At 51.7% G+C, this 25,211-nt stretch overlaps 1 protein-coding gene across 1 annotated transcript in view; it reads right to left on the minus strand.

Moving 5' to 3' along the window:
- The window catches only part of FAM167A (family with sequence similarity 167 member A), a 42,751-nt gene extending 18,258 nt beyond the window's left edge, over window positions 1-24,493 (minus strand). Inside the window, exons 1-3 of the mRNA XM_042983579.1 lie at window positions 24,332-24,493; window positions 18,479-18,578; window positions 5,147-5,939 (exon numbers count right to left, since the gene is read on the minus strand). Of these exons, the coding sequence (XP_042839513.1) occupies window positions 5,147-5,512 (366 nt within the window). The 5' untranslated portion in view covers window positions 5,513-5,939; window positions 18,479-18,578; window positions 24,332-24,493. The remainder of the gene's footprint in view (window positions 1-5,146; window positions 5,940-18,478; window positions 18,579-24,331) is intronic.
- Between the last annotated feature and the right edge of the window lie 718 nt (window positions 24,494-25,211).

Below are 25,211 nucleotides of genomic sequence, written 5' to 3' on the forward strand. Positions count from 1 at the left end.
GCCCCCACACTAGGCCACTTGGCCACCTCGGGAGGCCTCCCCAAAGGCAAGAAGCCAGAAGCTGGGACTTGCTAGCAACACGAACAGTCTGGAACCAGCAGAGATGCACCATGGCCACTTGACTGGCGTCTGAGTCAGTCTCCTGCAAACAGAGCCTGCCATAGTCAGAAGGCCACAGGGTCCCTGGATACTTGGAAAGCCAAGGGCCAGGCCTTTCTAGCTGGGAGGGGTAACACCAATGGGGTTTGAGGATCTCCACCTTCCTTGTATCCTCCAACACAGGAACCTGAAGGAAACGTGTGCCCTGCCTCCAGATCCCCGGAGCATGTCAAGAATGACTTGTCATTTTCCCTGCGGTGAAATTGGAGAGGAAGAGTGTACCCCCAAAGGAGCTCTTAGGATCCTTTCTTGCCCTGAAAATAAGATTCAGGCAGTCACTCTCTGCCTTTGAGCTGGCCTCGTAGGAGGCTGGGGGTGGACTAGTCTGTCCATCCAGACCCAGCACGGTCTGCCTCTAGAAGAGTCAACATTGACAACAAAGCCTCACTGAGTTTATTAACTGCTCCCGGGACAGCCCTGCGGTGATCATAGGGCTGTTCAGGCCTGCCCTCTCCTGGGCACAAACCCACTACTGAGCCAAAACTTCCATCAAATTGAGGGTCTGGCATCATGTAGGGAAATCAGCGGCCTGATTGACTGAATTACAGATTTTTAGTCTGTTACCTTGGCCACATCGGGAGAAAAGACAAATTTGCATAGAAGCCTGACAAACTGGCAGAGAGAGCCTGCCCAGGTATAGAGAAAACTTAATTCCGGGCTTAAAATAAAACAAAGGTTATTTGAAACCACTTTCACTGGGTTCAGAAAACAGGTTAATTTTTAATGACATCTTCAATGACTTAACAGATGACGAATTAGGAAAACAAATGGCATGGAGTTTATTGTTTTGACTAAAATTTTAAAAATGTGAGAATGGGTTTGTTGTTCAGACGCTGAACTCTGCTCAACAGTCCAAGGATTTTACAAGTGGCCTTTGTTACTATTTAATCCCCGAAGATAAGCGGGCAGAAGTGCACATTCAAGCTGGCTTGCCAGTCTGCATTCAAGCTGCTTTTGACCTCAGACATACAATCTGATGGAATCTGGTTCTCGGACAGCTCAGTGTGGGATGCTGGGACTTCCTTCTCAGAGGCCCTTTTACTGGCTGAGCCCCAAGCTATAAAGGTGGTTATGGCAGCAGCACAGCTTGGGGTGCAGGCCTGGGGATCCCTGGGGCTTCCCTCTGAAGTCCCTTCTTGGTCCCCTGGCCTCAGTCTTACGTGCCTCTCAGTCTTTGGTTCTCAAAGTGTGGTCCATGGATCAACAGTGTAGCATTTCCTGGGAACTTGTTGGAAATTTGAAATCATGGACCCCCATCCCAGACCAATAGGATCAGAATCTTCAGTTTAACAAGAGAGCCAGGCAATCTGCGTGTACATTAGTTTGGGAGTCACTGCTCCAAGAGGTGCTCCAGAGTGATTTCTGGAACACAAATGCACCCCTGTCGTTGCTGATTCAGCATGCCCAATGGGGCCCTTTGCGGGAGGGCCGCCTCTCCTGCCTCACCTCCTGCCTCTCTCCCCATAGCCCTCTACTCTCAGTGGTAAAGGCTGAGTTCACACTCTGGCTCTGCGACTTACGAGTCATATCATCCTAGGCAGGGCATCTGACTTCTATGAGCCTCACTTTACTCATCTGTAAAATGGAGACAGTAATAGCCATCACACAGGTCTGATGTAATAATGGCAGGAGGACCGGACTCTCATTCAGTCTGGTTTCTTCCCCCGCCCTTCCCTTCCCATGCATTCTGTTGACTGCTAGCATCTTTGTGAACACACATTTTTAGGAATCACAAAGCAAAATCAATTGCCTTTGGAAGATCCTATGTAGTATGGTGGCTAAGAAAAGCATGGACAATGCAACCAGTTGGGCCACGGTTCAAATTTCTACTCTCTCGCTTATTGCCACATTTCTCTTTGAGCCTCAGTCGTCTCCTCTGTAACACGGGGTTAACAGGAAAGTGATGTGACAATCCAAAGAGGTAAGTAATGCATGTGAAGTGTCTGACACACAATAAACACTCATCTGGTGACAAATCTCAGAATTGTTGTTATTATGATTACTGTTACCCACCCCCATTAGCACAGAGAAACATTGGGGAGGGTGGAAAATACCATGCAAATAAACTGTGCAGGCACTCTTGAAAAAAATATGGAGTCTCCTCAAAGAGTTAAAAATAGAACTACTTATGACCTAGGATTGAGTACTATCTACTCAAAGGATACAAAAATACAGATTTGAAGGGGTACATGCACCCCCGTGTTTATAGCAGCACTATCCACAATAGCCAAATTGTGGAAACAGTCCAAGTGTCCACTGACTGATGAATGGATAAAGAACAGACGGTATATACATATACAATGGAATGTTACTAAGCCGTCAAAAAGAATGAAATTTTGCCATTTGCAATGATGTGAATGGAGCTAGAGAGCATCATGCTAAGCGAAATAAGTCAGTCAGAGGAAGACAAATATCACATGATTTCACTCATGTGTGGAATTTAAGAAACAAAACAAACAAGAAAAGGGAAAGAAGAAGAGAGAAGGCAGACCAAGAAACAGACTCTTAACCTTAGAGAACAAACTGATGGTTACCAGAGAGAAGGGGTTAAATAGGTGATGGGGATTAAGTAATGCATTTGCTGTGAGTGATGAGTACCAGGAGTTGTATGGAAGCGTTGAATCACTAGATTCTACACCTGAAACTACTATTGTACTGCATGTTAATTAGCTGGAATTTAAATAAAAACTAAAACAAGAAAATGGGGCGCCTGGGTGGCTCAGTCAGTTAAGCATCTGACTTTGGCTCAGGTCATGATCTCGCAGTTCGTGAGTTCGAGCCCCATGTCGGGCTCTGTGCTGACAGCTCAGGACCTGGAGCCTGCTTTGGATTCTATGTCTCCCTCTCTTTCTCTACCCCTCCCTCATTCATGCTCTGTCTCTCTGTCTTTCAAAAATAAATAAACATTAAAAAAAATTAAAAAAAAACTAAAAAAAACCCCTACCACACTGTATATAAAAAAAAAAAAGGAAAAAGAAAATACCACAAATATAAAGCACTATTTAATGCTGATATTCCCTGTACTTCTTTAAGACAGCCTTCGGCAGCCAAGTCAGTCCTGACAATTAGCGCATCTCTCTCTGCCTACAGAGCATTGCTCTCTATGTTACCCGTGGTTGTCCTTCACCTGGCCCACCAGCCGTCTCTCAGCACAGGCTGGCTAGGGCACTCATGCTACTTGGTGTGCAATGGCTGGGCAAGAAAAAGGAGCACAGCCTGCTCATCTATAGCAATGCTTTTCGATCAAGGCTGCAGTTTGGAAGCAACCGGGGAGCTTTAAAATCTACTGATGCCTGGGTCCCGCCCCACTGACATTCATTTGATTGATCTGAGGCCTGTCTAGGCTCTGGGACGTTTTGAGCCTTCCCAGGTGATTCTAATATGCAGCTGGGGTTGAGAGACACCTCTCTCATCTAGAGGACAAGGAGGACAAGTTCTAGAGAACTCCCTACTGGTTTACACACAGGGAATTCCTTCTCTAATCTCTGCCCCAAAGGGGGGCCCACAAAGAATGCTAAATTTATTTAGAAAGCAAAAGCCTCCACTCCCAGAAGCCATAAAACCTCAAATGGACCCAAAGCCAAGTAATTGAATCCTTGATTGATGGGGATATTTTTGTTCTCTTTATGAAAACAAATTAAAGCAGTTCAGCCTCAGGAATTTAAAGAGCAGCTTCCATGGGCCATTTTGGCCACTGCGTGTCCCTCTTTCCTCACCTGTTAATGGCCCCCCACGCCCCCATGAGTACCCAGCGGCAGTGGAGTGTCCAGAGGCACAGTGTGAATCCACAGGTGGCCTGCCTCCTACACAAGCCAGCTCACACTCCAGTTACTAAGGACAGACACAGCGGAATGGTGTGTTTGAGAAGCAGTTTCATCATTAAAGATTAAAACCAAAAAAAGATTTCCAATTAATCAGACACCTGAGTCCCTGATCCTCGCTTCCCCCTACCCCAATTATTTACTTCACCCCATGAGGAATTCCAGGCCCCAGTGGGGATTTATTTTTCAGGACTTTGCAGAACAAACCAGGCAGGCCTCTGCCTACCCTGCTGACGCAGGAGTTATGAGTGGCTCTGGAAGTCAGTTGGCCCTTGGGTGCTGGCTCACCTGTGGCCAGAGTGGCCTGACTGGACAGGTGTGACCTGGGCCACAGGTGATGAGGAGGCAGAGGAGTTGAGATTATGGGGACAATTAGCATCATGCCTGGACCAGTGATTCTCCCCTAGGCTATGGGTGCAAAGCTGTGAACACCATCCCCTTTCTCACCTGCTCAGAGGTGCCACTTATGGGAGCCTGCTGTGCCCGTGGGCAGAGAAAAGATCAAGCTGTAAACGCCCCAAACATACCTGTTGCTCATGCGCATTCCCCCAGCCCCACCCCCACCCTGACTTCTGGGCAGATTCCCACTCATCCTGGTGGGGGGGGGGTGGGGATGGGGGAAGCCCAGAGTTTTCACTGCAGGCCTGATCAGCTACGCCACCCCCTGGGCAGTTCTTCACACACTGCTCAGTAGGAACAGAGCACCTTGGGCTGAACCTGAGCCACTCACAGCAGCCCCCCAGCACGCAGCCCTGCACTCCAGCACAGCGCCCTCAGGAGCCACCAGCCCCAGGCTGGATGGAGGGTGGGAGGGTTTCAGAGAGGAGGGGCATCACACTCCAGGAACACCCTTAGCGATCGAGGGACGAGAGTATGGGACTCTGCTCCAGGGGGCAATGGAGAAGGTGGGGGGTCGCAGGGCACACTTGCTTCCTCCATAAGTACCTGTGAGGAGGGGCTGATTGGCATGTGGACCTCATGTTACCGCACAGTAATGAGGTCTACCCTTGGTAATAGGAAAACGGACAGATATGCAATTGGGAGGGATAAAGATAGGGGGAGAGACAGAGAGGAAGAGAGACACAGAGGAGAGACAGAGAGAGAGAGAGAGAGAGAGAGAGAGAGAGGCATCTTTTCTGGGGATTCTTGGAGGGGCACCCACTTACCAGTTCCTTCCTGAGCCAGGCTATCGCTTCGTCGATACTTTCAAAGCCTTCCAGCTTCCCGGCGGGCTGCGGCCCAGCAGCCCGGCTGGCACCCCCGTTACGTGGGGCATGCTGCCTGGGCTCTCTCTGGGGGGACGAGGGCTCCTCCTCTCCACACTCCCCTTGCTCAGCAGCTGGCCTTGGGAAGGGCCACGTCTGCTCCTCCAGCCTGGCCTGCCATTCCAAGTAGGAGGGCCTTCGGGTCTCCAGCCTCAGTTTCTCCGTGAGGGCCTTCAGGCTCCTGAGGTGGTCATCGGGGGGCAGGGCGGCTCCAGGCTCTTCTTCCCCACCTACCATTTCTTCTACTTGGATCTGGGGCACGGACATTCTAGAGTCTGCTGGGGGAGCCAGACATGGGAGGTGGTGGGGGGCACTGCGGAAATCTTGGTGGGTGGCAAGGCTGGGTCCAGCTCTGGAATGATCTCATCCAGCTGGGGTGAAGGCGCCTGAGGGCATCGCTAGGATGTGAGCAGCTCCCGGAGCCGAGAGGGACTGTGGATGAGCCGCGCAGAGTTCCCTCCAGAGCGGCTGTGGAGGTTCAGGATTTAAGATTCTTCCCGGAGTCCCATGGCTGCCATGCTTCACAGAAGGCAGGAATAGACAAGCGGTAGCAGGAATCTTTGGGGGGCAGATTTGCCAAGAAGATCTGTCAGTCCTGGAGGCACAGGCGGATCAGAGACTGGCAGGGAAGCGGGACTGGGCTCCCTCCGCAGGGGAAGGGCAGGCAGTGAGCAGCTGCTGCTGGGGGGAGGCCCTGCAGGAAGGATGAAACGATGTCAGGACGGGTCCCTCCCCTGGCAGGAGGCCTGCCTCATTCCTGAGCTCCTCAGGAGGGGAAACTGAGGCTCAGAGAGGCTAGGTGACAAGGCTGCTGATTACTGGCTCGGGACTAGAAGCGAGGCAACTTCAAAGCCTTAACTCAATGCAGAGAATAAGGAATCAACGCTCTGTACAGTGTTTCACCATTTATGAAACGATTCCACCTCCATTATCTCCTGTAATCCTCACCACAAGTCTGTGGTTACTTCTTTTTGTCCCCATCTTACACGCAAGGAACCTGAGTCTCTGAGAGGTTTATGACTCACCAGAGAGCTCCTGGGGATTAGCAAAGACGAGGCTGGGTGGTCGGATTTTGAAGGCTCAGGTCTCTCCTCTGAGCAACAGCTACCTGTGGGTCCCCAGGCAGACCCAGTTGTGCCGCCTCCGGGACCGCTGACCCCGCCCCACCCTGCCCACCACAGCCCCCGTCCACTGGCTTTTTCAGGTCTTACTACACACTCTCAGCTTCTTCCTCCAAGAACAACACCTTACCTCACCTCTTCAGAGGAGGAAGCAAATAAACCTGCAGCAGAGGAGGGAAGACCGACCTCACTCAAGGAGGATTACTAAACCGAGCCAAGCTTGTGACTCACCATTCTAGAAAGATGGGTCTAATATTCACCTGAAATGCCCACATGGCAGAGCCTTATGGACAAGGCTGTGGCTCTCTGATCCGCTTTGGCCTTCCCAACTCTAGAGAGGTAGTCTGAGCTGAGGCTCTTGACTCCTGTCAGAGTGCACGGTAGGGAAGCAACCAGGCGTCAGAGTGAGGCCCCAGTCTCCCAGCCGCGTCCCTGTGCCCACAAGGTCCAAGCAAGTGGCGATGGGCTCATCAGAGCAGGGCATTTGACTCGGACTGGGGAGAGAAATCTTTGGTTCTTAGGGGAGTTTTAAAATTGTGTGCAGAGGGCATGCAGAGAAAGAATGAACTGGCACGGAACGATGTGAAAGACAAAGCTTACATGAAAAAAACACAACGGGACGCTCATAGTCTGGAGAGCACACTGTTGGTGTGGAAGAGGAAGGGAAGGGACAGATTTTTTATTGACTTGTGTGCACCTAAAAAGATCTCTGCAAGGAGAATAACTAAAACAAAGAGTTCTGATTACTCGTCTGGATCATGGGAACTGGGCAAGGGTATGTGGGTGGGCAGGCACAGGAGGAGGCAGAGAAGTGGGGAGGGGGAAATAAAAACACAGCCTCAGTCCCCCAGGGGGGACGTGGGGCTTCTTTCCCACCTGGCCATGGAGATACTTGAGGCTCTTGGGCGCCTGGGTGGCTCAGTCAGTTAAGTGTCCGACTTCGGCGCAGGTCATGATCTCACGGTTCGTGAGTTCGAGCCCCGCATCGGGCTCTCCACTCTCAGCGCAGATCCTGCTTTGAATCCTCTGTCCCCGTCTCTCTCTGCCCCTTCCCCACTCATTTCCCACCCCCCAAGATAAACTTTAAAAAGAAGAAGAGAGATTGCTGTCTTTCTGGACTGTCTCTACAATCCCCACCTGCAACGTGATGTGACTTAAGGAAATCTAGCGGCCCTCCCCTTGCTCGGAGCCTGGCCCCCGTTTTGGGACATCCCTGAGGAATGAGGAGAAATATTCTACCCCAACTAATGGCGGAGAAACCTAGTTCTCACCTCTAACCACACTGCTGGGAACCCCCGAGGAACTTCTACCAAAATGGATTCCCCAGGCCCCACTCCTAGGGGCTCTGGGGTGGGACTCAGGCATCACATATTTTTAAAGCTCCCTAGGTGATGTGAGTGAGTGGCCAGGGTCGAGAACCACTGGTCTTGAGATAGAAACACTAGGCTAAGGATCAGATGGCCTAGCTGTAGGTGTTGTCAGGCTTGCTGAGCCTCAGTTTCCCCACCTATAAAATGGGGGTGCTAATAGCCACTTCCGAGGTTTGGGGGATTGACGGGACTAAGGTTTGTTCACACTTTCTGCAGGTTTAGCTGCTCTGCAAATATGGGGTGTTCTCTAAGGGTGTTTCTGGGCAGCCTCAAGGTCATACAGACTTCTTTAGAATCTCTCTCCAAATCTAAAGACCCGTTGGCAGCCCCTCCCAGACAGCTCTACCTCTTTGCAGAGGTACCAGGATCTGTTTTGAGCAGGCCTCCGAGCAGCGTTACCTTATAGGACTTCTCTCCACTGACAGGGGAGCTCTGATTATTTCCAGTGAAGATTTTTGGAGAGGATCTAATTGCAGACAAACCATGAGCAGTGTTCCCCACACCACAGCTGTGTTAGGAGACCACGTGGATTCCAAGTCCCCCTTTTCTCTCCCCGAGCTGCACACTCACCACAGAGGGCAGGGGCATCCGTGGCCAGAGGGAGAACCTGTAAGGGAAGGGTCTTCCCTTTGGGGTGGGAAACAGCTAGGACTCGATGACTTTATGTGGCTGCCTCTAAGGGCAGGGGGAGTTTCTCTTAACTCACAGGGAAGGCCCGTGAAGACGGTGTCAGAATGACTTGGAGGAGGCATCAACAGGAGCGCCAATGCGCTGTGAGTCAGCTAATGATGATCCTTTGATCCTCTGAGCTTACTCGTGTGCGTGTGCATCCTCTCCCTCAAGCCTCATGATGGCCCCGAGGATCAGAGGGGATCATCCCATTTCACAAATGAGAAAATCGAGGCTGGGAGGGATGGAGTGAGTCACTCATGACCACAGAGAGTCCCAAGCAGTGGGACTTGAGCACAGACTTCTGACTCTGGTCGGCCTCTCCACTCCAGAAGGTGTGGGCGTTGGGGTTAGACCCCCCCCAGAGGCCCAGTTCTGTGATCTTGGACCCGTCCCTTCACAACCACTCTGTGCTTCTGTGTCCTCTTCTAAGAAGCGGGGGTAACCAGGACTGTCTACGTAATTTGCTGAGCTTGGCGCAAAATGAAAATGCAGAGCTCCTTGTTAAAAAAGTACTAAGAATTTGAAGATGGCAACAGGAGAGCATTAACAAGCCCCGACCCAGTGGGGCTGCCTGGGTTCCTCGCTCATGAAGCCAGCCCTGGGGGTAATAATGTCCACTTCCTGAGTCATTTCAAGGACTAAAGTAACAAATACTGAGCCCTTCATGGTACCTGCTATACAGTAAGCCCTAGACAAAGTTATACTTTAAAAAATATTCTTCTTCTTTTTTTTTAATGCTTATTCATTTTTGAGAGAGAGAGAGAGAGACAGAATGGACGCGGGGGAGGGGCAGAGAGAGCAGGACACAGAATCCGAAGCAGGCTCCAGGCTCCGAGCTGTCAGCACAGAGCCCGACGCGGGGGTCGAGCCCATGAACCGTGGTATCATGACCTGAGCTGCAGTTGGACACCTAACCGACTGAGTCACCCAGGCGCCACCCCCCCAAAAATATTATACCTAAGATGATGAGAGCTATCAGTGCTACATCAGTCAGATTACCACCATAAACCCCTCTGCACTGCACTGAGCAGTCACCCTGTTGGTCCCTGAACTGCACCCTACATCCTTCCCTGGAAGCCGACTGAGATGAAGTCAGCCGGCCCCACCTTCCCCCAGAGGTTCAGGGCTCCTGCTCAGATTCTCCCCATGCAGCGGTGACTAGCAGGCCTGCGACAGGAAGAAAAACAGCCCAGCTTAGGAAAACACCACTCTGTATCCCCACTCCCTTCCCTCCCTGCTCATATTTTAAACACCCCTGTCCGCAGCTCAGGATCCCCGGGGGGGGGGGGTGGGGGTGATCCAGCCTTGACAGTGTGTTATCCACTTGGTAAGAGCAAGGGCAGGGGGCCGAATACCTCAGCCCTGGTCCCAGATCTGCTACCCATAAACCCAGTGCATGGGCTCAGCTCTCTCCTCTCGGCCTCAGTTTCCTACTCTGTACAAGGGTGCTTCTTACCCCAACCGGCCTTATGAGGATGGTGGGAGGATCAGTTGGATTGTACATGAAAGCTCTCTGCAACCTTTGAAGAGCTGTACCCACCTGAGGATTATTATTATCATTGAGGCATGTGTGGGGTGTGGAGAGGTCTGAGTCAAGGACTCATCCTGGGATCACTACATCCCTGTCGCATATAGCAGGCAGGGACAGAGCCCTAGCCTGCTTCCTATGCCCCCAGCACATCCAGGTGGTGAGGATTTGCTGAAAAAGGATCTGTTCTCCGGTCTCCTGGTCATCAGACGTTGTCCCAGGGAGCGTACCCTCTGGATGCCCTGGTGCCTGAGAGCCCCATATGGAGCTGTCCCTCCCCTCCAGCTGGGCTGCTGCGAGCTGAGCCGGAAGGTCACCCACTCAAGTCACTCCAGGGATGTGGGCGCTTAGTGGGTGCTGAGCTGGTGGAGAGGTGCCAGCCAAGTGCAGGGGAGCAGAGGCCAGCACTGGACAGCTTTCTGGTCTGAAAGGGCAGTAGGGACAAACCAGGGACTCTGGAGTGCAGGCCCTGGGAGGAAGAAGCCTCTGACACCTGGGCAAACAGGCTTTCTTTACATCTAACCTAAGTCCTTCCTGCTCCGAGGAACACATTTTCTCTCACTCTGAGCTTTGCAAAGGCAGACAGCCCAAGGAGGAGGGAAGCCAGAGGATGCACCCAGAAGAACAAGGCCAGACCCTAACCCCACCAGGCCCAGGCGTGCCCTGCCAGGCGGGCCACCCGGCTGCAGGGGAACATGAAACTCCCCGCAGCAGAGGACAGGCCTCAGGGGCGCATCAGCCTTTTTGGGCAGTGACATGCCAGCGCCTGGGGACGTACACGGCACAGGAGGACCGCTGCTCAAACACGCTCCTGGCTCACTCTGGCCCATTGTGGTTGCCACGAAGGAGGCTGTGCCCGCCTTAAGCTAATTCCTGAGCCGCTGGAGGAGCCAGGTGGGTGCAGCTCAGTCATTCAGCCAATTATGACCTGGTCTCATTATGACCTAATCTGTTTACTTGGACGATTTTCAAACCCACTTCCTAGATGGACTCCGTGGGCAGGGAAGGGTACAGGGACTGCTAACCCACTCTCTCTGTCTCTGTCTCTCTCAAGGGTGAAGGTAGTATGAGCCTGGGCAGTTTGGTGGCTCCCACTCCTTACTGCTCTCCGTTCTGAAAAACTCAGAAGCCACCCTCCCCCTGTCTGGATCCCCAGACTCGTGCCTGGCCCTTCCAGTCCGGGGTTCTTTGCCAGAACTGTTCCGTTTCTTCTCCAACACCCCTGTCCCAGTGAGTACCACGCTCCCTGGCACCCTCGTGGCTTTGTACAAGCCGGTCCCTCAGCCTGGAACACCCTTCCCTCCCTTCTACCCCGCATTGCTCAGGGGTTTTCTTTTTCCGGAAGTCTTCCTTGACTTGCCCAAGCTGCGTGTGCCTGGGATGCAAGGAGAGCATGTCGGAGAAACAATTATGTCATCACAACATTAGCTGACACTTACGCAGAGCGGACCATGCCAGGCATTGTTCTAGGAGCTGTACATGTACTAACACATGTAATCATCACAGCAACCCTATAAGGCAAGGATTAGCATGGTCTCCATTCCACAGATGAGGAGACTGAGGCACAGAGAGGTTGAGTAGCTTGCCTGAGGTCACAGGACTAACGAAGGGGAAAGCTGGGATTTAACCGCTGCGGCACAGCTCCGGGCTGGCTCACAACCCAGCCACAGCACTTCTACAGGACACTTTCCTGATGGTTCCTCTACTGGACTCTGAGCTTCATGAGGGTGAGAACCAGGCTTCGTATCCTGGAATACATAGCACTTAACACCATGCTGCTCTGTCTAAATGTTGATGGAATGGGGACACCTGGGTGGCTCAGTCAGTTAAGTGTCTGACTTCAGCTCAGGTCATGATCTCACGGTTCGTGGGTTCAAGCCCTGTGTCAGGCTCTGTGCTGACAGCTCAGAGCCTGGAGCCTGCTTCGGATTCTGTGTATCCCTCTCTCTGCCCCTCCCCAACTAGCGCTCTGTCTCTGTCTCTCAAAAAAAAAAAAAAAAAAAAAAAAAAGTTAAAAATAAATAAATAAATAAATAAATAAAAATAAATGTTTATGGCATGAACCAGCCAAAAGAACAGATTCCTCCCGGCCCCCACCCGGTGCACTGTGGCCTATACTTGCTCAAGTCTGAGCCAGTCTGGATGGGCTCAGAGAAGCAGAGGGGACCTGGTCCTGGTACCCTCACCACCCATCCTATGAGATCTGCCCTGACCTCAGAATCCCAGACGCAGGCTGCCAGGCCCTAGGAAGACAGGAATAGCTTTGTCTTGCATCAAGCACCAGGACTGGGAGCTGGCACGAAGGGCATTCCAGCATCACAGGTGTAACTGGAGGACCTCTCCTGTGTCCAGCATCACGAGGTGATTTCTACCCAGGGTCCTTTCCCTCTTCTGGAAAGAGCATTTCTTTGTGTGTTTCCTAGGGGATGGGCATGCCCTCTGTCCTGAGTAGGTGGTCACCTGACTCAATCTGGGCTAATCAGAACTCTCCTAGGTTTCTGTACCAGAATTATCCAGAAACCAGCTGTGTTCCATGCTGACCTGGGGTTGCTGGGGGCCATCTTGCTCACCACAGGGAGAAACTGTGTTTCTGACATAACGAACATAAGCATGCGTTGGACAAAGAATATAAAACAACACAGTGGATATTTGTTGGTATTTGTCTTGTTTGTTTGCCTTATCCTGTTTTCAGGGAGTGCCTCCTTTTGTGCTGGACAGCAGGCAGGTTGGGTACCTCTGCTTCACTGGAAGGGGAGGATCAGATCCTCCCTCCCTCCTGTCCCGTGCCCTGGCAGCCAGGTGTGAGCCTGTGACTTGAGCCTGGCCAGTCAGATGTCCAGACCCAGGCCTCAGGATCTGGTGTGTGTGAGGCCCAGATGGAAAAATGGTTAGGATTCATTTGTGGCCGCATGAGCCTTGGAGGCAGCTGTGCAGTGCAGATGAGGTAGCATCCTCTTAGCCAGACCATCCCTGCTAAAGGATTGTTGGAGGATGTGACATATAATAAGAAATATATACAGTGTTTGGTTTCCATCCCCAGTTTCTGATACAGAGCTCCTAAAACCCTTGGAATTTCATAAGTGATAAGAGCATAAGAATATTTCTTGTTGACATATCTGGGTTTTGTTCTTAGTTCTTGAAGTAGCTCTAGAGCCACAGAGGTGAAAGAAGTGTCTCATTATTCATGACAAGCCCACTTTCAAACCTACCCGAGTTTATGTTAATGAGGCGACTCTTGGAAAGCACCCCCCCCCCCCCAGCATGGGGCTGCTTGTCACTCTGTGATGAGAAGGTTGGAAATTTTAGCCCCACCCCTGCCCTGGGTAGGGGAGGGATTGGAGATTGAGCCAATCACAAGCAGCTAGTGATTTAATCAATCATGCATACCTAATGAACCTCCATAAAAACCCTAACTGAAGGAGTTCAAAGAGGGGTTGGTGCGCATATGGAAATTCGGCGGGGGGGGCACACCTGGAGGGGTTCTACACCCCATCCTCACACCTTGCCCTATGTGCCTCTCCCTTTGGCAGGTAAATGTAAGCAAATGCTTCCCTGAGTTTTGCTAAGCCATTCTAGCAAACTTAGTTAATCAGAGGTGGGGGTTGGGGACAATTCCCAACTTAGAGCCAGTAGGTCAGAAGTACAGGCGACAGCCTGGGACTTGCAGTTGGCATGTGAAGTGGCTGCCGTTGGTGGGACCGAGCCCTCGCCTGGCAGGATCTGACACCAACTTCAGCTAGATGGTGTCGAAACGGAGCTAAATCCAACAACACCCAGTTGGTGCCTGCAGAGAGCCGGAGGGTTGTTTGGTGCGGAAAACTCACACATCTGGAGTGTTTTGGGGATATCGTGTGAGTAAAAACCTAGCACCCCACCGAGTTTGTCTCAGGCAAATAATTTAATTCACAGGGCTGTGCCTGCCACTCTTTGTGTTTGGGAGCTGTCTTGGCTCTGCCTGTTTTCTCCCTTGGGTCTTTGCCTCCTGCCCGTTTGGGAAGGGCCGTAGGTGACACTGTTTTCTGTCCTTCACAACCAAGAGCCCTGACTGCAATGAGGGGGAATGCAGAATTCATCTGGGGAGACAAAGTACATAACTGAGGGCTAAGCAGTGTCATAAAACAGCATGACAACCAAAAAAAATCTCCCCTCCCCACATTTCCATGTGTCCCTCAGAGCAGGGTGGTCCCTTCTCTAGTTGAGAGTCACAAGAGCCCCTGTTTGGAAAGTGAGGCTCTTGCAGTGTCCTTATTGCAGAGCTGTGGTGAGGCTGAGAAGAGGTTGAGTGAGGGAAAGGGCTTGGTAGACGATGGCATGTTCAATAAACTTAAATTAAGGGTGGCCCAGGCCACAACTCACACCTGAATTTATTTCTTTCCTTTTCTAAAGCAGCTAATTCTCCCCCCCCCCTCCCCCACAGGTGGGTGAGGGGTCAAGAGGTCTGGGATGTGGAGGCGGAGCTTTGACAAGGCAGGCTTTTCAGGCTAGGTTTAACCATAAAACCCTGATGCTTATCTTAATCAGAGAGCCCAGGGCCCCCACTCAGGCCTGACCTTCAGGTGGTGGTGGCCCAGGCAGGCGGTGAAATTCTAGTCCGTGTTCTGCAGACTTGCAGGAGTGCTAACATCCAGGCTGAGAGGCCCGGAGGGGGTGGGGGGTACACAGCCCTGCGCCCTACAGAGCTGCCCAAAGGAGCCAGGGAGCTCCAAGGAGCTGCCAGAAAGCCCGTGTTTTCTCTCCTGTCAGAGGTTGCCATGGTGACTGAAGCAGGAGGGGACACCCGCTGGTCTGGCCCTACATAGCTCATCTTTATTCCATGTCTTGGTCTGAGTCGGTGTCTGGAAGGGAGCGCCTGAGGTGGGGGAATGACATCTTGCAGAGACTGGATGGTGGGTAGGGGGTGAAATGTGCTAGGACATTGTGTGGGGTGTGTGTGTGTGTGCGTGTGTGTGTGTGTGTGTGTGTGTGTGTGTGTGATGGGTTATATTGTCGCATGTGTGTTCTGGGCATGTGGTCGGGGATGACGGTAAGGAAGGGGGATGTATCCGGGGTGTGCACATCAGTGGGGTCTTCCTCAATGCCCCCATGATCTACAGACAGCTCACCTACAGGGGGAGAACCCGGAAGAACCCTTCATTTTCTACTTCCTGGAAGTCGTCTGTCTGCTGCCTGGATGACTCCTCCCGGCAGCAAGCAAGACGCTGTGACAATCCAGCCATGTCTTCTAAGAGTCTGGGACTGTACTCCCTGCCCTGCAGCCTCGGTTCCATCAACTGACTTCTGCCTGACCTCATGCACCCACTTCACTCATGTCTGCTCCAATGCTAGACAGAGACCGCACAGAGACCAGCTCTTACCATCCTATGGAGATATCCTCCCTTCATTTTAATTTGTAGCTGCTATCACTCCCCATATAACTCTGATGTTATATGTTGATTTGTTTACTTGTTCAGTATGTTTCACCCACTAGAATGTAAGCTCCGTGAAGGCAGTGATGTTATCTTGTTCACTACTGTGCCCCTAGCACTCAGAACGTAGTAGGTGCTCAATAAACTTATTGAATGAATGAATGGCCTGCCTGGGACCTCCCTGCTCCTCACAAAGACTAAAGCTCTGCTTTAAACCTCAGCTGAGGGGTTGCTCCCTCTCAAAAGTTCGCTAGGACACCTCACCTGCTGGGTCATTTTTTCTCTGAATTCTCCCGGCACTGGTTTCTGTCATGCTTGCTCACAATGGCCTGTTCAACCTTGAACTGTGGGAGTGTCCCATCTCCCTGACCAGATGTCTAGCTCCTCAATAAGAAGAGTGTTACTTTCTCTTTTGTGTCCTGAACACAGGCTCTGCAAACAGTAGGTGCTCCATAAATGCTGAGGATGACGATGTTGTGAATTGGTGAACACATTCTAGCTGGAATAGTTCTACCTCCACACCTGTCCAGTAGAAGACCTTCTGCAAGATCATAGGTAAGACTTTCAAGGTCAGAATGAGTCTGAATTGGTGAGCAAGTAGCTTGGGGAGCTGGCCTCAACTTTATGTTTTATCCTCCCCCCATGACCTCATGTATGACTATGACTAAGTCTTTAAGCTTATTTCAAACACCACCTCATTCTACATGTTCTTTCTGAATGGAACTGATTGCTTCTTCCCCTAACAACATTTTTTTGAACTTTTCTGCACCAACTAGGTTTTAGGTAATGACCATTTATCTCCTTGGACCACATTACTTTGTTACATTTATGATGTACCTGTTAGATGGACAAAAATGTCTTCAGCATCCCTTCTGTGGGGATTATTCCTGTGTCATTTCAGTGTTCAGAAGGGACTGTGAGTCATAGATCCCTGCCCATCACCCCCATCCCCAGGGGTGCTCATGTGACCCAGACTTAGACATTCATTTGAGACCTTACTCAGGCAAGAGTGACTGGTCCAATGGATGTGTGCATGGCCAACCAGTGCTATTCTGAATATTTTCATGGGATTTAAATATAGGCATCTGAAGAAATAGGGTGGCTTTTCAGCCTGGAGTTTCCAAGGTGCATCTTCTCAGCCTCATGGAGAAAACTCATTTGCATTGAGAAGGAATAAGCCTTTAGGAAGGAGAACCAAAGGAGAGACAGAGACAGAGACATGACATCTTCAGAGCCATTGACCCAACAGTGCCCAAAGATGTAAACCTCCAATTCTATGCACTAATAAATCCTCTCCTTTACTTGAGCTAATTTAAGCTGGACTTCTGTCCCCTGCCACCAAAAGGGGACTAAGTCACCTCCCTATACTAACTGGGATCTGTCTAGGCACAATCTGATTCCAATTCTTCCCCATGCTTCTTATAGCTACTTGCTTGGTGTCATCAGTTCAATTTTATTGCGTATTTTCTGTATAAATAAAAGAAATATATAAGAGGCCATTTTCTCTCTATCTGAATGCAGGAATAAAAATATAAATTCCTAGGGGTACCTGGGTGGCTCAGTCGGTTAAGCGTCCAACTTCAGCTCAGGTCATGATCTCACTGTTGGTGGGTTCAAGCCCCGCGTCAGGCTCTGTGCTGACAGCTCAGAGCCTGGAGCCTGCTTCCGGTTCTGTATCTCCTTCTCTCTCTGCCCCTTCCCCACTCGCACTCTGTCTCTCTGTGTCTCTTGAAAATAAATAAATGTTAAATATATATATATATATATATATATATATATATATATATATAAGTTCCTAGAATCAAGAGGAAGAGGGGGAAGAGAACCATTTTCCAGTGGCTACTATGTACCAGGCACTGTGCAAACATCTAGCTGAAGCCTTGAAATGGCCTGAGATAGGAATATTATCTCTACCTGACAGATCATACACAGGTAAGTGAAGAAACCACCATTTCAGCCCAAGTTTTTCCTACTCCACCATTGTGACCATGTCCCCAAAGTAGCTTCATATGTAGAAAAGTAATAGGAACACACACATTATGTAGTTTCAATGTTTGAAAGCCCAGGTTCTTAGGAATCCCAGGGGCAAATAACAACATTTAAATATTCTTATGGGGGCGCCTGGGTGGCTCAGTCAGTTAAGCGTCAGACTTCAGCTGAGGGCATGATCTCATGGTTTGTGAGTTCGAGCCTCACATCGGGCTCTCTGCTCTCAGTGCAGAGCCTGCTTCAGATCCTCTGTCCCCCTCTCTCTGCCCTTCCCCTGCTCATGCTCTCTCTCACTCTCTCAAAATAAATAAACATTAAAAAAATATAAAGTGGATATTACTATGGCAATGCTTTATTTGCCTAGAAAATTGATCTGGGCAGTTGAGGGGGACGAGACCCGAGCACCTAGATTGCAGTCCCTCTCTGTTGACGCCGGTGAGCAAAACTGCTGCGGCATGGGGGCTCTCTCCTGGGCTAGAGCCCCCTTCTGAGGGCAGGGCCTGGCAGTGAGAGGACCTGAGCCTCAGGAAAGTTCTGCCGCGCTTGACTGTGAAACCCTCCTGGACAAGTTACCTGACTTCTTGGAACCTGAGTGAAGTGCCTGGCATGGGAGCATGAGAGACAGAACTTTCTTTCATCTGTGGTGTTTCTGTTGGGGGGCATGGTGGCTCCCAGGCCAGTCCCAGGGGCAGCTGGGGTGCCTGGACCCGAGGCTTCCGGCAAGGGAGGGTGGGCCGATGGGTGTGGATCCCAGTCTGGGACCCCAGCAGATGCAGGGAGGCTCAGCAGCCTGTGTTCCTCACTCCCCTCCACCTTCCTGCTCCCATCCAGGGTCACAGCGCTGCTGCTGGCAGATGGGAATGAGACAACCATTTTGGACAGACCCAGCCCAGGGTGGGAGAGAAAAGAGTTCCTGGCCTGAGAGTCAGCTCCGGGGACCCTGTCCCCATCCCGAGCCACTGCGGCAACTCACCTGCCCCGCCGCCAGGCTTCTGCTTCCCCCCTGCAAAATTTGCAGTTTGGGTGCTGTGGCCTCTACGCTTCTTTCCCCCTTGACATGCACAGAGTCTAGACCACAGCAGCTCATGGGTTGTCACCATGTCACCGAGCTGCACCCATGAGGGTAGGGGGCAAAGCCACCCACTTACCCACGCTCCTCTGGGAGTGTCTCCCAGTGAAACTCGGTTTCTCAGGTCCAGTGCTAATGGCTGCACCTCGATTTATCATTCAAAGCTTCTGTTTCCATACCTGAAACCACAAGAACAATCACAAACATTTTTGAAGTCACTCTCTTAAAAAAAAGTTTACAATTTTTCCCCCACACATTATGGTCTGGGCTGAAGAGACCTTCCTGAGAGTTCCACACAGACAAACCGCAAACCAGAGACATTACGAAACTTGTCTGGGGTCACACAGCTTTGTGAGTGGGTTTGGCTGGGCCTGGATTCTTCCTCTGATTCAAATTGAGCTTCTATTGTCTAGAAGACGAGGAAACCTTGTTTCATGTCGTTGGGATATAGTGAGGCAAGAAGCTATAAAAAAAACTCTTGTTAAGACCTTTGCACATTCAAAGTGCTCAGTCCATGCTGAATAATTGATGGGCTCTGCTCCCGGCTGCTCATAGCAGACGCACAGGCCTCCTGCTACACATAAGGCTGGGAACGTGGAAACCTTGCCTATCATTCTGCCCAGTGCAAGAAGTTGCCGAGAAAATCACCAAGAAAGAGTTGTGCTTTCCTGTTGCTGTGGGGAGAGGCCGCGGCTCCAGGGACCTGCAGATCTAATTTATTGTCTCACTGAAAGCAGAGAGCTGCTGCAGGGAGGGGGCTGCGGGGCCACCCAGAGTCGACGCCACAGTGTCCTTTCCAAGGCTGTGAGGCCCTGGGAAAGGGCTGCTGTGCTCTGACAGGCAGGGAGAAAGGTGCCTGAGAATCCTGGAGTCCCATGGGGAGCAGGGGAGAGGACAGAGCGGGAAAGGGGGGACAGAATTAGCCATGGGAAATTCAGGAGTCTAAAGCAAAGGTCCTCCTCCGTGAAAATGCCTGACAAGGCAGAGATGCCCAGGCGGGGGCCAAGGCGGCCTGTTGTCCCCCCAGCCGAATGCCACATGTGACCACAGCACTCTCCTGGCCAAAGGCCATGGTGTTGGGGATTAGGGGGCAGAAAGCAGACACAGAGTTACCTTTAATGCAATTTGCAGAGATCAAAGCAGAACACGATTCAAGTGAGTGTTCCGGCTATAAAAGTAGGGAACAGTTAGTTCACAGTTGACTGAAACTCAGGGTGCCATTTCACAGCTAAAGGCCCTGGGGATGTGCACCTTCTCCCTGTGGGGTGCGGCCCACCGAAATGTCCCCCGACTGGGATTTGTCTCAGCCCTTAAACAAGGCAGATTTAGGATTCTCCAAATCCACAGGATAATTGGCTTCAACTTCAAATAAAACAAACTCCAGCTCAAATGGGAATTTGTTTGGAGGATGGGCTTTCTATTTCACTCTGAGCTACAAGTTCCAAAGCCTAATGATTTAGCAAGGACTTCCTAAGAAATTTCATGATATGCTCTGTGCTTATGCAAGTCAGTTCACTTCATGCTCTGTCTGGGAGTGCTTACCCCTCCAGGGATTGAAGGGTCCTTAGAGTTTCCCTGTGTTTGGGCAGGGCCTGTCCTAAGGGGCTGGGGCTGGGGTGGGGGATGGGGTGCCTCCAGCATGGATTCAGCCTGCTGAGCAATGTCCACGCTGTCTGGTGGACAGGGGTTGATAGCCCAGCTCTAACACCTACTCATTCTATGACCTTGGGTAACCCTCTAGGTCTTAAGTTCCTCATCCATGAAATGGGGTTGGTTCATAATGGAACCTACCTCAAAGCTCTGAAGGATCCAGTGAGATAGGGTATATGTGGATTCTCAGTTATGCCTCTAATAGGACTGTCCCCTCCCGTCCATATCAACACTTGGCTGGGCCTCTCCTTGGCCTGTCAAAGTGGTAAATGGCTACCAAACCATTAAAGTTAGTTCATGTACACCTGTGTGCTCCAGAATGTTCAGAACATGACTTTACTGTCAGCTCAGTACTCTAGGCTGCACAAAGTGTCTTTTCTAATGTGCAACCCTGATCAGAAGCCACATTCCTTGAGGGCAAGACTATTGTCTTATCTGTGATGCAATGACCATTATTGAGCTTAAAACCCTTTGTAGATGGAGTGAGATGTTATATGGTTTCACTAGGCTAGCTGCAACAAAGGTGCATTTAACAAGGGTGCATTCAAATCAGGACTCCCCGCTCCTGGCCAGCAGCCCCAAGCACAGGGTCGACGTTCCACAGGGGGCTGTGGCAGGTGCTTTGGGTGTCTTTCTTGCTCTCTACTCAACACTGGGCTTGATAATTAACAGAGGAAATGTTAGAAATGCATTCTCCTTAGTGAAAACAGAGGTATTCAAGATATGTGGGTTGGTCAAAATTATTTGAGGCACTGTTGACCTTGAAAGGCAGGGTGAAAGAATCTCGGGAGCTCTCGGGGAAGGTGTGGCCAGGGCGCCTAGAGAGACAGATGGCTGTGACCTCACTGAGTCCACAGAACGAGCTTTATGAATTCTGCGGGACTTGTCTGCAAATAAACAGTTGTTCAAAAAATGTGTACATGTGTGGCAGAGTCTGGTCTGAGGCTTGCTTCCATCCAACCTGTTAATGAGATTTGCCTTCACCTTCACCATAGTTTTTAGTGGTTTCTTTCAAACAAGTAAACAAACAAACAACACAGCAAAACCTAAAGTTATGACCAAATGGGCTTAAGGACCAAACGGACCTCAGTGTCCCCAAGGCACAGCACACGTAAATGCTCACAGGACTAAGGAGGTACTGTCACTTTTCACTCTCTGGGGGGTGAGGGTAGGGGCACAGTGAGGGCTCTAAGTGGCCTCTCAGTCAAGGATCCTGATCCAGGATCTTCCTGGGTCCTTATCGCCCTGAGAGTTCCCCAGCTTGCCTTGCAGGGCTGAAGTACCCAGCTCATGTTCAGAGGCTCTGTTGGCTTCCTGGAATGAGGAAACGCTGCTCAGCCTTCAATAAGCCCTGAAACTGGCCACAGTGGAGGTCCCTGTCTGGGCCCCTTATGTACCCGGAAAACCAGCTCCTAGCTGGACCTTCCCTTGGAGGTCTCACGGGACAAGCCCTATGAGGAAATCTTTTGGGACCTACTACCAGCTCCCACAGTTAGATCAGATACTGGGAAGGGGGATTTCTGGCTGTACTGGAGAGATTGCCTTGAAGAAATAGGGCTCAGTCCGTACCTCTGGATAAGCCGAACCCCTGCCCCTTCCTAGGCCTCTGCAAAGGCTGCTGGGCAGGGGCCCTGGGGTGAGAAGTCCCCTGTTGCTGGAGTGCTTGCTACTCCTCTACCCCTAGGGATGAGAGCCTTTCCTTGGACGGCAGTGCCCACAGGGAACCGGGCTGCTGCTTTATGCAATCTCGTCTCTAAGGGGTTTTTCTGGGTTGAGCACTGTTGCAGGGTTGAGGTAGGGGTCGGGTAGCATTCAGGAAGAAAGCAGATGGTGTGGGGAGTGCAAGCCTCTCACTTCTCCTCTTGCCCACTTCTTTCTCCTTTCCTTTCTCTCCCTAGCTTCTCCAGACAGACATGGGGGGAGGGGTGGGGAAGCTCTAGGCGTTCACGCACCGGGGCAACTGTCCTAACCGTGGAAAAGCTGACATTTGCAGCCTTCCTAACTCCTATGGGCAACTGGACCCTCTAGGGCAACCCAAACTCTACAGGCTGATTGCCAAGTGCTTGCTAAAGCCCTTTCCCTCCTCCAGGCTCACCCTTCCTGCTCATACCCTCTCTTTAGACCCTCCCCACGCCTTCCAGTTGTGCCTGAGGACGGCTTCAGAATTTGCCTTGAAGCCTTCCTCTCTTCTCACCCCAATCCAAATCCCAGTGTACATTTGCGTATTGAGAGCCATCCTGGCTAGTCCTCAGACATTTCCAATCAGGGAGCACTCCCTCACTCCTATTCTGTAAAACGGGGAGCCACGCATTCAGAGTATCATTCATCTTTCAGCTTTGCGAGTAGCTCAACATCCCAGTCAAGCAAAGAGCCATTGCCAGTTAAAGCACAGCTCCCAGAGGAGTCTGAAAATTCCAGATGCTCTTGTGGGGCCACGGGAGTTTTCCACTAGCAAAATTTACCTAGAGGAAACCACCCGAGTGTGTGAGAAGCCTAACAAGCGGTTTCTTCCCTGTGGGCCTGAGGCTCTGTGGGTCTCTCTCAGCAAACAGTTAGGCACCGCCTTGATTTACTTCTCCACCAGAGTCCCTTTTTTGGAGGAAGGCCAAGCTGGTAGGCACAGAAGCGCGACTACTAATTTTGTGGAAACCTATGCATGTATTTGGGAGGACAAAACAGGAACAAGTGCATGAAAAGTTGGAGGACTTCGGGCGGGCAAAGAGGAAAAGGGGGTGAGGGAGGATCCGTCTCTCCACTTGGGGCAAGTGGGGTTGAAGCGAGCCAGACCTCATTACAGGGACTTTCATGCTACTGATGCAAGAAATGGGTTTCCTGGCTCCACAGGATGGCAAGGGACATTCCCAGGGCACAGGATGAGCCCTGCCAGCCAGCTCTCTTTTTCTCTGGGTGCCACTGGTTTCCTCCCCTCTCTGGGCCTCTCCCTCCAGATCTCCTAAAGCAGCCTTCCTGTGAGAGCACTGTCTTAGGAGTCAGGCACGTGAGGCTGACCCTCCCTGCTCTTTCACCAGGCACCTGAGCTGCACAGAGTTACTGAATCTCTGGGGGGTCCCATCAGCAAAATGGGGATGCGATGTCCTCTCCAAGGGCGATTGTGAGGATAAAATGTCCAATGGATGCAAAGCGTTCTCAAGCGGTGCCTGACTGGTAAGTGCACTCAGGAAAGAGCTGTCGTCTTTATCCACTCTAAGTACAGCTCGTGGTTGCTTTGCCAAACCTCTGAAAAACATGCTAGCAGAAACTAGCGGACGTGGTCAGGCTAGAGGCGCCATGGTCACCTCCGCTGTCCCAGGACTTTGCCCAGCACTCGCCATCCCTTGCCTGGTGGGTGGCAGGACCATCTCTGGGGCATAAGGAGGAAAGCTGCTTCCTGGCCATGTCTCCCTTGGGCACTTTGGGAATTTCCCTATTGATGGGGACCTGGGCTCACCCCACCTGGGATTCACCAGGAATGGCTGGGAGTGGATGGAAACTTAATCTGCGAGGACATGCCTGTGGGCTAAGATGAGGTCACGGCCCACCAGCCTGGAATCAGCCTGCCTTCCAGACCTTCTCCGGAGGAACCATATGCCACAGGGAATGAAGACCAGATATAGGCAATAAGGGATTATTTTAAAAGCAGAATATCCAACCTGACTTGGTGGAAGGAGACACCTGTCCACTAGCCAAGGACCAAAGACCTTCCTGCCTTCTCTCAGTGAGGATGTGGGGGGGGGGGGGGGGGGGCGGGGCGCAGTCTCAAGGCTGAGCTGCTCATTTCTCTGGGGCCCTTTGGGCTGCGCAGTCCCCTCTGAGCACACTGGCCTCAGCCCTTCAGAACACCCAGGGCCCAAGTGCCCTGGGCCACTTCTTCTGAGTTAGGGAGGGCAGGAACTTCATGTCACGGAGCCTGAAGTAGGACAGAAGGGACAGAGTGGGCTCAGAGATGATAAGCAGTCTGGGAGTAGACCTGGACAGACTGAGTGGGGCTCCTCCCTCTCAGACCGTGTACCCCAAATCTCCATCCAGATCTTAACCGCGGAACGGGCCAGCAAGGAGAAGGGAGATAGAATCCGACAGGCTGTCCCATTCCATATGAGGGAACTGAGCCCCCAGGGGCCGGCAGGATCGGTGCTCCCCAGCCCGGGGCAGGCTGGTCTCTGCCAGCGCCTACTGTAGGGACCTGCGGCCCCGAGCCCCCGGCCCATCCCCAGACCGACGCCCAACCGCGACCCCTGCCTGGACCCCAGCCCTGGGAACGTTCCCGCCCCTGTTGCGAACCTACCTTGCAAGGCGCTCCGAGGCCCTTTCCAAGGACCGAGATCCCCGCCTCTTTCTCCGGACGCGGGCTACCCTCGCCACAGCCTCCTGGCCCCAGCCTGCGGGGCTGAGCCGGCTCCTGCCTCCCTTTCTCTCTGCTCCCGTGAATTCTCAGCACTATTCTTTTTTTAAGGGACTTTTTTTTTTTTTTTTTTTTTTTTTTTTTTTTTTTTTTTGCGTTGCGTCAGGGCGGTTGCCTGGCGACGGCGGAGCTATTTCACCGCGAGCGGTTTCAGCCCGATCCCCTCCAGCCTCTCATTCGAGCCTCTCCGCGCGCCGCTCCCGGGACCGGGACGCGCGGGGTCCCGCAGACGCGCAGCCGGGTCCTAAAGCCCTTCCAGTTGCTCGGTCCCCGCCGGGACCTGAACCAGAGCCGCCGCCCAGCCGCAAGTAGAAACAAACCACAAGCGTTTGCCAAAGCCTAGACGAAACCAAACCCAAATATCCATTTTATTATTATTATTATTATTATTATTAAAGCCGAAACCAAAGCAGTTTTTCCCCTAAGCATGGCAACGTGGCTTTGCCAGTGTCAGCAGTTTGCGTGGGTGGAGGGGGCAAGAGAACGATCTTCCAGCGGGCCTGAGCGAGCCTAGAGCCTACACCCCATCCACAGGCGGCTTGAGTTCAGACTACCAGCAGCAAATCCCGTTACTGAGGACCTAACCTACGCCACACCGTCACAGCGACTCTGCAGGACAGATGTGGGCATTTCCAGCTTACCGATGAGGAAACTGAGGCTCAGAGAGGCTAAGTACAAACCAGAGGTTAAGTAGAAACAGACGTCTTCCAGGTCTGTCTCCCAGACCTGCCCCAGAGCACGTGTTTTCCCCACAAACCACAGG

This window comes from Panthera tigris, chromosome B1 (assembly GCF_018350195.1).
Source record: "Panthera tigris isolate Pti1 chromosome B1, P.tigris_Pti1_mat1.1, whole genome shotgun sequence".
NCBI classification, from domain to species: Eukaryota; Metazoa; Chordata; class Mammalia; order Carnivora; family Felidae; genus Panthera; species Panthera tigris.